Below are 13,580 nucleotides of genomic sequence, written 5' to 3' on the forward strand. Positions count from 1 at the left end.
GGGCCCAACGTCCCCGATGCCCCCCCACCCCGCCCCAAACGGTTGGAAACCTCTCCCCGAAATCCCGTCGGCATTTCCCCGGAGCGCAGAGGGATGCGGAGGGGGGGAGATGCTTTGTGCCGGGGAGGGCTCCCGGCGGCAGGTTCAGCGTCGTTGGTCGGAGTACGGGGGCAAAACGGTTTCTAAGAGAGACGGAGACTTTCCCCGTGTCACCCGCGGGGTGTTTGACTCCCAAACCGCCCCGTGTATTCCCACTCCAACACCCACCTAATGCGCTCGAGCTTGTGATTTCGTTTAAATCGCGATTTTTTTTTTTTTTAAAACTGCGATTTTTTTTTTGAAACCGCGATTTTTTTCTTTAAACAGTAATTTTTTTTTTTAAATTGCAATTTAAAGCGATTTTATTAAGCCCTTTCATCCCATACCTTTTCCCGGCTTGGGGTTTGGAGTTTCTTGGGGTTGGTTTTTTTGGGGATTTTTTTTTTTTTTTGGCAAAACCAAAGGGGAGCAGGATGCATTTTTGCTAAGAGGGGACGGAGGGTGGTGGAGGCCATCATCGGAGAGAGGACAGGAAAGCCACGGGCGCGTGATAATCCGGCTGCCGGGTTACGTGGGCGAGTCCCGGGAGCTGGCGGGGAGTTAGCAACAGGTCGGCTCTGAAATTAATACTCGGGGACCAGCAAACTCGTTTCCAGACAGGAGCGTTTCTTCCTCTTGTTCGTTAAATTAACTGGTGCCTTTCCTGAGCATCGCTGCTGCGCGGTGGCAGGTGATGCTGTTCAGTCGAAGCAGGAATTTGGGGGATAAAAAGCAGATTTCACGTTAGTGTTTGCAGCTTAAATCGTAACAAGTTATTTATTTTCTGGCTTTGGGTTTGTTGTTTTTTTTTTTAATTAAGTCTTTTTGATTAATGCATCATTATTAGTACAACGGGCAGCATCTGCCAGCGCAGCGTTTGAAGTTTTATTTTAAATTATGGGTTTGGTTCTTTTGGGCTGTTTCCCAGTGCCCGGTGTAGCTCTTGCTTCTTGAATTTCGTCCAACAGCCCTGACAGTTCCCCAAGTTTTCTTGGTGTTTTGCTCTTCTTCAAACTTCGGTTTCAGAAATCGAGCAACTGGGTGCAAATCTCGGAGGGGTTTTTTGGGGGTTTTTTTTGTGTTTGAACGATGCTACGGGCTGTTTTATTGGGTTATGGGAAGAGAAACCTCCTCCAAGTCCGTGCTTTTAGGGCTGTGCCTGGAGGAGGAGGCACGCGGAGGCGTGATGCTCGTGGATTTGGGTGGACGCGGGGGGTGGACGATGGCCGGGAGGACGTAAGGGAGCTCTGCACAACTTTTCCCTTCTCCTTTCTAAACAGGGAGATGACGAAGAGGCAGTGATTGACCAAGGAAGAACGAGCAACGTCGTCAATATTCACTATGAGAAGGAGGAGTTGGAAGGTGAGTCTCTGCTGAGATCCCGGTAGAGGAGCCGCCAGCCCAGCGCCTTTTCCTGTCGCACAAAGTCCCTGCGACGTCCCTTGCTTGGCATTTTAGATGATCGGGAACCATCACTTGTTGTTGCTCTCTCGTTGCAAAGTTTGAGTAAAATAGGCTTGGGAAAAAAGGGCAGGTCTGTGACGTTCAGGGATCCAGTTAAAAGAAAATTAAGAGAAGTTGATGTTTCCTCCTGGGATGGCTGCACTGATTTAATTGCAGCATCTGCGTCAAGTGTCTCCGCGGTATCGAGAACGATGCAAACGCCGCTTTTTCGCAGGCCACCGGACCCTGTACGTGGGCGTGCGGATGCCGCTGGTGAGGCAAAGCCAGCGGCATCACCGTCCCCACAGCCAGAAGCATCGGGAACGGGAGAAGGACTCTGCCCCGACGGAGCAGGGCTACCACTGTAAGTCCCGCCGCAGCGTTCACTGAACTCCTCGGGGCTACGTGGGTGCTGGGGTCTTCTGCAAGCAGGTCCCCGTGCCGGTTTGAGTGGCTTGCTGTTCCTCCGAGGGAAAGCGGCATCATTTAGCAGGACCCTCTCTCTTTTCCCAAACTTTCCTCTTTCTTCTCTTTTTTTTTTATTTTTTTTTTTATTTTTTTTTAAGACAGTTAAATGCATAAAGGATTTAGGCTCGCCTTCCTCAGAGGGATCCTGGCTTTAAAAATGGAACTGTGGGGAAGGGAAGGTGCCCATGCTTATGCAGAGGTGGATTAGATGCTTCTCCTTCTCTGGGGCTCTGTGCAAGCCTGGACAGAGCCAGGGCAGAGGGGCCAGCCCGATGTTTATGGTGCCGATCGATGCCCGCTTTGCCTATGAGCGTGACGGGCCGTATTCGGGCGTGGTAACGGGACGGGGCTTTGCCTTCTGCCCCCAGACACTCCGTCCCAGCGAGTGCAGTTCATCCTCGGGACCGAGGAGGACGAGCAGCACGTTCCCCATGACTTGTTCACCGAGCTGGATGAGATCTGCGTGAAAGAGGGTGAAGATGCCGAGTGGAAGGAAACGGCAAGGTAAATCCCCGCTGCCGGCCGTGGTGGGAGAGGAGTCCCCTCGCCGGCAGCGCCCGCGGGCTCTGCTTTCCGCTCTCCGGGACTTTGGCAAAGCTTTTGCAGGTGCCGATGCGAGGAGCCTTCTCTCGCCGCCCTGTAGCTCTGTTAAAGGGGTTGCGGAGCTGAGGCCGTTTCCTCGCAATGGGGCTGATCGCGCCTGATGTCCGCAGGTGGCTGAAGTTTGAGGAGGACGTGGAAGACGGCGGCGAGCGCTGGAGCAAGCCCTACGTGGCCACGCTGTCCTTGCACAGCCTCTCTGAGCTGAGGAGTTGCATCATCAACGGGACGGTGCTGCTGGACATTTGTGCCAACAGCATCGAAGAGATTGCAGGTACCGCGCGCGGCGCGTCTCTGCGGGAACGGCCGAGCTCGGTTTGCCGCGGTGCCCTCCGCTCCCGAATCAAACCCTGCCCCAATGGCGCGTCCTTTTCCAGAAACCCCACTGTGTTTTTAAGTTGGTTTTGGATGCAGGCTGGGCGTGCAACAGTCACACCAGCTTTTTCTGGTGTGTTTTTTTCCATTTTTTTTTTTTGAATGTGTAGAGTCAGACAGAAAGGCCAGACGGGGCAAGAAAATTGCATTATTTCGAATGGGAAATAATTATCTTAGCAGAGTGATGAATAAGCACTTTGCTCGTGTTTTTTAGCAAAAGAAACTTCTTGCTTTCGCTGCAAAGGCTGAACTGTATTAAAATGTCTTGCTAAGCAAGGCTGGGCCTGTGTCAGGGGATCCTGCGTGGCACAGCCTTCCCCCGGGGGCTTCGGGGCTTGGGACCTGGGGGGGGTTTCTGCTCTGACGGCTTCGTTTCCCTTTGCCATCCCCAGATATGATCCTGGGCCCGCAAGACCGGTCCACGGAGTTTGACGAGCATGTGCGGGCAAAAGTTCGAGAAGTCCTACTGAAGAAGCATCACCATCAGAATGAGAAGAAAAGAAACAACCTTCTTCCCATCGTCCGCTCGTTTGCTGATGTGAGCAAGAAGCAGTCAGACCTGCACCTCCTTGACAAGCCAGGTGAGGGTTCCTGCAGGGTTTGGCACCAGGTGAGGGTTCCTGCAGGGCTCTGGTCCCATTCGACTTGTCCTGGCAGAGGAGAAGCATCCCAATTGCTCCTTGTCCGTCTTTCTGAGTGTCTTTCTTTTTCCTACCAGCCCAAACACTCACCCCTCATCCTTCTCCTACCACTGCAGAAGCTAAAAATGGGGTGAACCATGAGAGCAACGCGATGGACTTAAGCAAGGTGAGACGCTCGTAGCTATCTTATGCCTTTAGGGCCAGATTTGGTCTTGCAAATTTGGCTGCAGAGTGCTGAGGGCTTTGCTTTTGGGGTATTTGCCTGAAAATCGCTTGTTGTGCCTAGGCGCAGCTGCATTTCATGAAGAAAATTCCCACCGGGGCTGAAGCATCCAACGTGCTCGTAGGAGAGCTGGATTTCCTTCGCCAGCCCATCGTGGCATTTGTCCGCCTGACCCCGGCTGTCCTCCTCTCGGGCATGACGGAAGTTCCCATCCCAACAAGGTCTGAACGAGAAGCACAAAGATTTTATTTCAAAAAACCCCCACCCAACGAAAGAACATCAAGGTGCATGCATCAGTTTGGCGTCCCAAGGGAACAAGGCCAGGGGGAGCGAGGACATTTCTCCCACTCGCATCCCTTCCCTGCTGTGTCTTTCAAACCCCTTGGCCAATTTTAATGAAAATTGGCCCAAAAATTAAATTTGCCATCGGTTTTGGTGAATTTCAAATTCCTGGCGGAGTCGGTGAGCCTACGTGTCCCCTCTGGAGCTGCGCTCAGGGCTGGGGGCTCCCAGGGATTTCCTTGGGTGTCCTTTGAGCAAGGACACGTTCTTCTCGCTCATTGTGTTTTTCTTGCCCAGGTTCCTGTTTGTTTTGCTTGGACCAGAAGGCAAAGCCCATCAGTACCATGAGATCGGCAGGTCCATGGCTACTATCATGACGGATGAGGTGCGAGAAGAGAGAATTCCGGGTCATTTTTGGTTTTCTTCACCTCTCTGCAGTAGTGAGGAAGAGGATTTGCTTCCCAACTGCCCGCACCTCTCCAGATAGCCCACCCCTCGTTCACACGCCGAAGCAAACGCACGGATTTGTATCACCCCACCTCTTGGAGGTTGAAATCCCACCCGGTGTGCATCCTGCACCTCCCCGGGGTCCCCAGCACCCTGTCCCCAGTGGTGGCATTGCCAGGGCCAGTGAAACTTCCCCGCTTTAAGCAAAAGGGTATGGTGTGCCATGAGGGATGGGGACCTCGTGGAGGAGATGATTACAAGTACTGTGATGGACAGATTTTTCCATTTGGGGGAATATTTCCTGCCATTACAAGCAGGAAATTTGGGGAAAATGATCTTGCATTTAGCCAGGAGCTTACCGTAGTGCTTAGGACATCGGAGATGGGTTGTCCTCTGAGCAGGTTGCCTCCTGTCGGCAGGTTTTCCGTGACGTTGCCTATAAAGCCGAGAACCGGGCTGACCTCGTGGCCGGCATCGACGAGTTTCTGGATCAGGTCACGGTCTTGCCGCCAGGAGAATGGGATCCATCGATCCGAATCGAGCCCCCGAAAAACGTCCCTTCGCAGGTGGGTGCTGCGGCGGAGGGAGGCGCGAGGGGGACGGGCAGGCCGGCGGCCGGCCGGCCGGGGATGCTGTTCTGGGACCCAGATTCACCAGGTCCCAGTTTGACGCAGTCACATACCCAGACCAGAAGCCCAACAAGCCAGTGGTTACGAATCCATAGCTTTGGCTTATTTCCTTTTTAACAGGGAAAAAGGAAGATGCCAGGAGCTCTCGATGACAGTGCTTCTCACAGCAAGCCAGAGAAACACAGTGGTCCTGAACTGGAGCGCACGGGAAGGTGTGAGCTTTAATAGTTTGTGGGGTTTGTTGTTTGTTTTTTTTTTTTCTCTTTGCCTCTAGAATCGGAGCGTGCACCTTCCCTTGTAGCAGTTTTCTGGGGTTAGTTGGTTCAGTGAAGGGGCTTCACATTACCAGCTCGGTCCCCTGGGCTGGGCAGGTGAGATCTGGGCAGCTGGGCTCAGCCACAGCACCACTGCAGACAGATTTTCTTGATTTGGGGTGGAAGCAGCTGTGTAAATACCTCCAGGGAGAGCTCTGCTGCTTCTCCAAGCAAGGGACAGTTGCAGTAAGAGGGGATGGGCTTTCAGGTTTGGTCCTTTTTCTTTTTGTTGGAGGGGTTTTTTGTGCTTGCTTGGTTTCTGCCGGGTATAAAACGGCCGAAGGAGACTGCTGCTGGTTAGCAATGAAGGTTACTGTCTGCTTGGGCTTGTCCTTCTGCAGCAAAACCCCCTCTGTGTGGTCTTGCAGGGAAACAGTCTATTTGTTTTTCCTTCCTCCAGGCTCTTTGGAGGTTTGATCCTGGACGTGAAGCGCAAAGCCCCGTGGTTCTGGAGCGACTTTCGGGATGGTCTGAGCCTGCAGTGTCTGGCGTCCTTCCTCTTCCTCTTCTGTGCCTGCATGTCCCCTGTCATCACCTTCGGGGGACTGCTGGGGGAGGCGACCGACGGCCACATCGTGAGCAGCTCTCTTGGGTGGCGTGGGGGAGCGCAAAACTCATGCAAAATCTTCGCTGCAGTGAATTTGCTTTGGGTTTTTTCTTCTTTTTCCCATTGATTTATTTCCTCGCCGCTGCCTCTTCCCTGGACAGAGTGCCATGGAGTCACTGCTGGGCGCATCCATGACCGGCGTGGTGTATTCCCTCTTTGCTGGCCAACCTCTCACCATCCTCGGCAGCACTGGACCCGTCCTCGTGTTCGAAAAGATCCTCTACAAATTCTGCAAGTAAGGCCGGCTGCCGCGGCCGAGTGCCGCGAGAGCCTTCAGGAGGCACTGGTGGAGAAAAGATGTTTTTCTTGTCTTTTTCTCAGTGAGAGTTGTTAGATTTCAGTTGTTTTCTGTGTCGCAGACGTTGCACGCTGCTGCTTTAGTATGTGATGGTGCAAGAGCCCTTGGTCTCTGAAGGATGGATGAGGTTGTTTGGGGTTTTTAGGGTTAAAATGAAGCAGGAAGAGGAGAAGCCATAAGGATGGGGATCCTTGTGTTGTGATGAGTTTGATGTGAGATGAGACACCCTGATTGCAATTCAATTTATTCTTCAGCCCCAGCTTGCTGGTAGCAGGTGACTGGGTGCAAAATCAGCCGGGGTTTTGGTGTTAGGGCATGGGGGTGATGTGGGAGGACACCACCTTCCACAAAGGGCCCTGACCTCAATTAGCCTCCAAGGCCTTAACACAAGCTAATTGTTAAATAACAATCATGAAATAATTGGCCTCTCCTCCTGCAGGTCCGCACCCTGCACCGCAGCCCCAAGGCTGTCTGTAGTAGGACATGGAAAGTGCATTTACCACCTGCAGCCTTGACGTGCTCCTAAATTGCTCGTGATTTTCCCCGAAGGAAGGCACGGCTCGGCGCCTCTTCCTGGCCTTTCCAGCCTTTGTTTGATTTTGGTTTCCCAGGGAGTACGCGCTCTCCTATCTCTCTCTGCGGGCCTGCATCGGGCTGTGGACTGCCGCCTTCTGCATAGTGCTGGTGGCCACCGACGCCAGCTGTTTGGTGTGCTACATCACCCGCTTCACCGAAGAAGCCTTCGCCTCCCTCATCTGCATCATCTTCATCTACGAGGCTCTGGAGAAGCTGAGTCACCTGCGAGAGACCTACCCTGTGCACATGCACAGCAAGCTCGACTTCCTCACCGTCTACTAGTGAGTTTTTCTTTTCCTCCTAAAAGGCTGCTGCCCCTTGGCAGGAGCTCAGGGCTGCACCTCCATTGCCTTTCCCTCACCCTCGTCTTGGCTTTTCTCCTCCCAGCTGTAAGTGTGAGGCACCAAGCCATCCCAGCAACGCAACCCTGCGTTTCTGGGAGAGCAACGAGATCAACGTGTCTGGCATCGCCTGGGAAAACCTCACGGTGACTGTAAGTGCCCCAAGCCACTACTTCCGCGGCCGCGGGGTCCAGGGGCGTTCACATTTTGCAAAAGTCAGAGCCCTTCGGGTGATGAGGGGCTTCAGACTGTGCTAGTGCTGCTCTGCAAAGGCATTCTTTAAATCTAACGTGTGGTTTTAACCCGCTTGGTCCTGGGAAGGAGAGTCCACCTTGTCCCCCCAACATCGTGGGTAATAACTGTCCTCCTTGACCCTGTCGCAGGACAATTTTTCTGACCAGGAGCAAGGTTAAGTGGGTGGTTTGATTCTTGTAGAAGTTGGAGGACTTAAGTTCCTGCTTGAAGGTAGTCCTTAGCTTCCTTACTTGGTTCCTAAGAACTCCAGTCCTTGCTTGCTTACTCAGCACTGTCTGTAGGTCCATGCATAAATTTGCACGTCTGAGCAGCCTCTCGGGCTGCTGTTGCTGGAAGCAAAGCCCAGGCATAGGATGGGAGGCTCTTCAGGACATCTTCATCCCCTCTTGGCCGTGTCCTGGGAGCCCTTCGCTGGGAAGGGACGATTCGTCTCTTCTCCTTTCCTTCCGCGGCTGTCTTAGCCCTCCTTCCCTGCTCCCTCTTTCTCTATCCCCAAGAACTTCCAGTGTTTCCTTCCCCTCTTGGCGTCTTCTTCAGCCACGGTTGCCTGCCATTCGAGCGGAGGATGTGCCATGGGTCTGTGATATGGTGTCCCATCACATCTCGCCTCTCCGCTCTCCTCTGTGCGGTTCGATGTGTCACTTGTTCAGCTGCTGCTCATTCAATATAAATCTCCGTCAGCAGCAGCAGCAGCAGCAGCAGTTACAAGGTCATGGATCTTGGACCAAGATCCTCAAAAGCCCCGAGTTATCCCAGGTTTCCTTGCCGCACGTGCACTACCTTTGTGTCCTGACGCTCTGTTTCTCCAGGAATGTCGGTATTTGCATGGAGAGTTTCACGGACCTGCCTGTGGACGCAATGGCCCCTACGCGCCTAATGTCCTCTTCTGGTGCTGCATCCTCTTCTTCTCCACCTTTGTCCTGTCGAGCTTCTTGAAGAAGTTTAAAAGCAGCCGTTACTTCCCAACCAGAGTAGGTAGAAGATGGTGGCCGGCAGCAGTCTCCACACTCATTTCCCAAAATGGCTTTCCCGGAGCGCTAAGCAGTATTTGCCACCGCTTGGTCAAGCTGGGAAACATTGACCTTGAAGGCCAAACTCTCCAGCAGCTTGGATGTCCCTCCCTCGTTTCCATGAGTGCTAAACGACCGTGGCGTTTCCCACCTGCCTCGCGACCTGCCCCCGAGCGATATTTTGCTCAGGCAGTGGGAAAAGAGGTCTTCCAAAGTTGTGGGGGTTTATTTGCCTTTTTTTTTTTTTTTTTTTTACCTTCTGTGCATTATGCTCAAGGGGAAAGTTGGTTCAAATGAGGAGCTGCCATAGGAAAAGACACTTTTTCTTCCTTTTGAGGAACATACGATGCCTCAGTGCGCCTTATTCCCATTTTAGCTGTGAGCGTGGCTGCAGTGGCAGCCATCTGCTTCCTTATTTTTTAATATTTTTTTTACTTAAGGTTTGAATTCAAACAACCCTCTTCCACCTAATTAAACTCTTTTTTTATTGTCTGACACCAGCTCTCACAGAGACAAGCACAGCAACAGTAGCTAACCAAGGGATTTGGCTGCATGTCCTCAGAGTGGTGGGATTTTGTTAACCAGCCTTAATGTTGTTGATGTCTCTCATTTTTCCATCTCATGTTGCGGCCCCCTTTGCGATGCCCCTTTCAGCTCTGGTTTCTTGCCCCAGGTGCGGTCCACAATAAGTGACTTTGCTGTTTTCCTCACCATCGTCATCATGGTGCTCATTGACTTCATGACTGGGATCCCGTCACCGAAGCTCCACATCCCCCATACGTTCAAGGTAGGGGGGGTGTTGTGGCACGGAGCGGGTTTCACCAGGGCAGGACAGGGCTGAGTCTGGAGGAGATGCTGGTGGTGTGACCATCTCCTCCTCCACCTCCAAGTGCATCGTTTCCTCCTGGAAATGAGAAGACAGCCCCAAAACTAGGTACCTGCAGGAGAAATAGCTACAGGTGCTTGCAAAGAGGATGCTGGCACTGCTGAGCCCCGGGGTGACGTGAAACCAGGGCTGGGAGATGCTGTGACACGGGGATGGAGGGGAAAATCCAAGCCGGTGAAGTAGCTGGGCTGGGAGACGAGGCTGATGTGTGTGCTTTGTTGCAGCCTACCAGAGACGACCGCGGGTGGTTCATCAACCCCATAGGACCCAACCCTTGGTGGACGGTGGTGGCTGCGCTCATCCCAGCTCTGCTTTGCACCATCTTGATATTCATGGACCAGCAGATCACTGCTCTTATCGTGAACAGGAAGGAGCACAGGCTGAAGGTAAGGGGCTGCAGGAGACAACCCCATCCGCAACCCGCTCTGGGCTGCAGGTACGGGGAGAAGCTCCAATTCCAAATGCCTTGTGAAGGCATTGGTTTGGAACAACGTCAGGCAGCGTGGCAAGATGGTCTCCTGGCTTAATGATGACACAGGGAGCAAACGACAACAGGGGAGTTCAGATGAGCAATCTTTCGGAGGAGCATATTAAGCTTAGAGCGTTGTAGAAGCACGCTTTTGTTTTAAAATGTCAGCAGCAGCTGGGGAACGAATCATTTTGATGTGCTGCCAGGGATAACTGAGAGTCATATCTTACTCGCAAGTGGTAGAAATGTCTTTATGAATGAAAAATAGTAAGGTGGTTTTTTTGTTGAGAAGTAGATACAAACTCCCCAAATCCACTTTGTCTGAAGTGCTGCCGGATTGTCATGCAAGGTGCTTGCGCAAAGACTGGATACATCCTTATTTGTTTCCAGTTCGTGTTTTAAATTTTCAAGACGTCGACTTGAGCTCCTACAGGGTTGTTTGGGTCTGACTTGCGACGTTGTCCTTGCTCTTGTCCCGTGAGATGCTCTGTTTCTTGTTTCGCTCCGCGCAGAAAGGATGCGGGTACCACCTGGACCTCTTCATGGTGGCCGTGATGCTGGGGGTGTGCTCCGTGATGGGGCTGCCGTGGTTTGTGGCTGCGACCGTCCTGTCCATCACCCACGTGAATAGCCTCAAAGTAGAGTCTGGCTGCTCAGCTCCAGGAGAACAGCCCAAGTTTCTGGGGATACGAGAGCAGAGAGTCACTGGCTTGATGATCTTTGTGCTCATGGGCTGCTCATTCTTCTTCACTTCGGTGTTAAAGGTAAGAGGAAAATGGAAACCACCCAACAACCGCGAGCTTTTTGGAGGTTATGCAAAACTAGTCCCCTTTCTCCAGGCCTGAGTAGCTGTGGAGCAGAGGAGGAGGTGATCCCAAACCTTGGGGCTCGATCCGTGGTGGGAACCACCCTCGGTTGCACTTTCCAGCCCTTCAGACCCCAGTTTGGCACGCTCGAGCCAAGCGAGCAAGCCAACTGCTTGGATTTTCAGATGTCTTTCAGGCCCACCCGTGTTTATGGGTTACGATGAAGCGTATTTAGAGCAGTACCTCTGCTCTTTCAACCAGGCAGCATGTTATCGGTTGCAATTTGTTCCCCCAGATGCCTCGGAACAGCCGTTCCCAGTAGCTAAACGCGCTGAAATCGTCCCCGTGGGCTTCCTTGCGTGTTCCTCCCACAAAGTAATCTCATCTCTAGGCTCACAGGAGGCATGCTGCTCTTGCGTGTTGCCACAAGAACACGTACAAATGTTTTTCTACCGTCACAGAACGCGGCATATGGTAGCATGGGCGAAATCACCTATTTTCCTCCAACCTTTCTGGAAAACAGGATTATTCTGATGAAGTGTAACTCAAAAGCTCAGCCTAAAGCAGAGCATTAAATCATTCGCACGCACAAAATCTCTGATGGTTAAAATGCGACACTTCTCTAACCCTGTGGAAGCTGGAAGGCTTTAGGCAATTTTAGGCAGGGACTGTAGAAGAGAGCGGTAATACTGAAAATGCAATTTGAAAACAAGAATGCACTAACTTCTGTATTTATTTTTGGAGTTTATACCAATGCCTGTGCTTTATGGCGTCTTTCTCTACATGGGTGTGTCGTCGCTCAGAGGAATTCAGGTACGGCCTCTTTTACAGCGTGTTGGGTCCCTGGTATTTCATCTCTATAGAAGCAGGTAAAAAAAGCAGTGGCATGGGGGGAAAAACCCCTCTCCGAAAGCAAGCGATCAAAATATTTTGTGTAAGAAAAAGATTGGAGGAGGCACAGGAGGTGTATAGGGCCGGGAGGACCGGGCAAGTTCAGGGCAGGTTACGGGAAAATGGGGGAATTCAGCGCGAAGGGAAGGCGATTTCTGTGGCTGGTGGAAATCCTTGCTGGGGGATTCAGCGTGCTGAGAAACGCTGAGAACAGAATAACGGGGAATAATTGCAGTTCGGTGGGCAGCTCTCGCGGGCAAGCCGGTTTATAGATGGAGCGGAGGGAAAATTGGGTGCTGCTCGCAGAGGAACGCGGTGGGATCCAGGATTTCTCATTGCAAGTGAGATCCTGAACACTCCCTCCGCGTCTCCCCGGGGCCAGAAACTTCTCACTGTTATTTTACAGTTCTTCGATCGCTTGAAGCTGTTTGGGATGCCGGCGAAACACCAGCCGGATTTCATCTACCTGCGGCACGTCCCCTTGCGAAAGGTGCATTGCTTCACCATGATCCAGCTGATCTGCCTCGTCCTGCTCTGGGCCATCAAGGTGTCGCGTGCCGCCATCATCTTCCCCATGATGGTAAGAGCCGGTGCTGCTCGGCGTCGGGGTGTTTGTAGCGTCGGAGCGAGCTGTGGCATCATCTCTGACCTCGCTGCATCTTCCCTCTCATTCGTGAAGGTTTTGGCTCTCGTTTTTGTCCGGAAAGTGATGGATTTCTGCTTCTCGAAGCGAGAGCTCAGCTTTCTGGATGACCTTATGCCAGAAAGCAAGCAGAAGAAGTTGGACGATGCCAAAAATGAAGCCGAAGAAGAAGAGGTGAAGCTTGCTGGGTGCTCGGGGCCGGGCGTCTCCCTCGGGCTGTGAGATTGCCTCTTTCTGCCACAGCTCGTCTTTAAATGTCGGGGCAAGATCAGAACTAAACAGAAACGGATCCTAATAGCCTGGATCACACATCGTAACCTTTTATCCTAAATTAGCAGTGAGCTTAACACTTGACTAGAGGTATAATTTTAAAAATGAGTCCTATAATAAAGATTATTATTATTATTATTATTAATACTACGGAAAGGTTTACTCATAATAGCGTTTTTTAATCCCCCCAAAGTATTTGGAGTGAAAGGTCTTCACCCTGCTGCACTAATAGCTAAAGCTGCCGCAGGTCAGGAGGAGAGGACAGCGTGCAACGTCTTTACTGGGTGCTGAGTTTATCTCCGCTTTGATTAAAGACCGAGAACTTGATTTGTCCCTTTTCCGTCAGGAGTCCCAGAAGGTGATGGAAGCTGCTGCTGCAAATTGGGTTCAACTGAAAGTGGGGAAGACCAGCGACTTGGATATCCCACAGCAAAGCAGCGACAGGTAAAGTGCCACCAAGCGCCAGGACCCCCGGCAAGATTCGTTTGAAGGTGTTTGGCACCGTCTTTATCGAGCGTCCCTCGGTAAAGCGGTCCGCTCGGCGGGAAAATCAAATTTCTGGGCAGGGCTGCCGGAGGCGATGGCGGGGCTCTGCCCCTGCGCAGAGCGGCTGCACAACTCCCATTTAACCCCCAAAACTTGCATCATCAGTGACTTTAGGGTAGCAGGAGATCCTCATATTTAAGAAAGAGGTGGTGTAGGCACGACCTGTAGCAGCAGTGGCTTAGGAGCCCGCTCCAGGGCTAAACGCCAGCAAGAGCCTTTGCCTGGAGCTGTTGTTCTACAGGCTTGCCTCCCGCAACTCCTCATCCAGCAAAACCTCCGGTGCTTACGCTGAGCTTTGGTTCCCCGGGCCCCCCTGGTCCTCTTGCTGGTGCTAACGCACTTGGCGGCAGCAGTTCCCGTAATCACGGATTGCGATGTAAAATATTTATTGCAGGACCGATCCTTCCGAGATTAATATCTGGGATGAAATGTCGAAAACGACCGTGTGGAAGACTCTCCCTATGAACACAGAAACAGTCTGA

General features: G+C 52.2%; 1 protein-coding gene across 1 annotated transcript; it reads left to right on the forward strand.

The window, feature by feature from the left end:
* The first annotated feature begins 1,770 nt into the window (after positions 1–1,770).
* On the forward strand, positions 1,771–13,580 carry LOC129200656 (electroneutral sodium bicarbonate exchanger 1-like). Its single transcript, XM_054811937.1, has 22 exons — positions 1,771–1,885; positions 2,358–2,493; positions 2,703–2,863; positions 3,357–3,545; positions 3,683–3,771; positions 3,892–4,049; positions 4,408–4,495; positions 4,977–5,123; positions 5,307–5,398; positions 5,901–6,075; positions 6,209–6,342; positions 7,017–7,262; positions 7,369–7,474; positions 8,387–8,548; positions 9,261–9,374; positions 9,698–9,859; positions 10,455–10,706; positions 11,493–11,561; positions 12,046–12,219; positions 12,319–12,456; positions 12,899–12,996; positions 13,493–13,580. Exons 1-22 carry the CDS (start codon positions 1,786–1,788, stop codon positions 13,578–13,580), a joined length of 3,078 nt encoding a protein of 1,025 aa, XP_054667912.1. The 5' UTR covers positions 1,771–1,785.

This window comes from Grus americana, unplaced genomic scaffold (genome assembly GCF_028858705.1).
Source record: "Grus americana isolate bGruAme1 unplaced genomic scaffold, bGruAme1.mat scaffold_370, whole genome shotgun sequence".
Taxonomy (NCBI): domain Eukaryota; kingdom Metazoa; phylum Chordata; class Aves; order Gruiformes; family Gruidae; genus Grus; species Grus americana.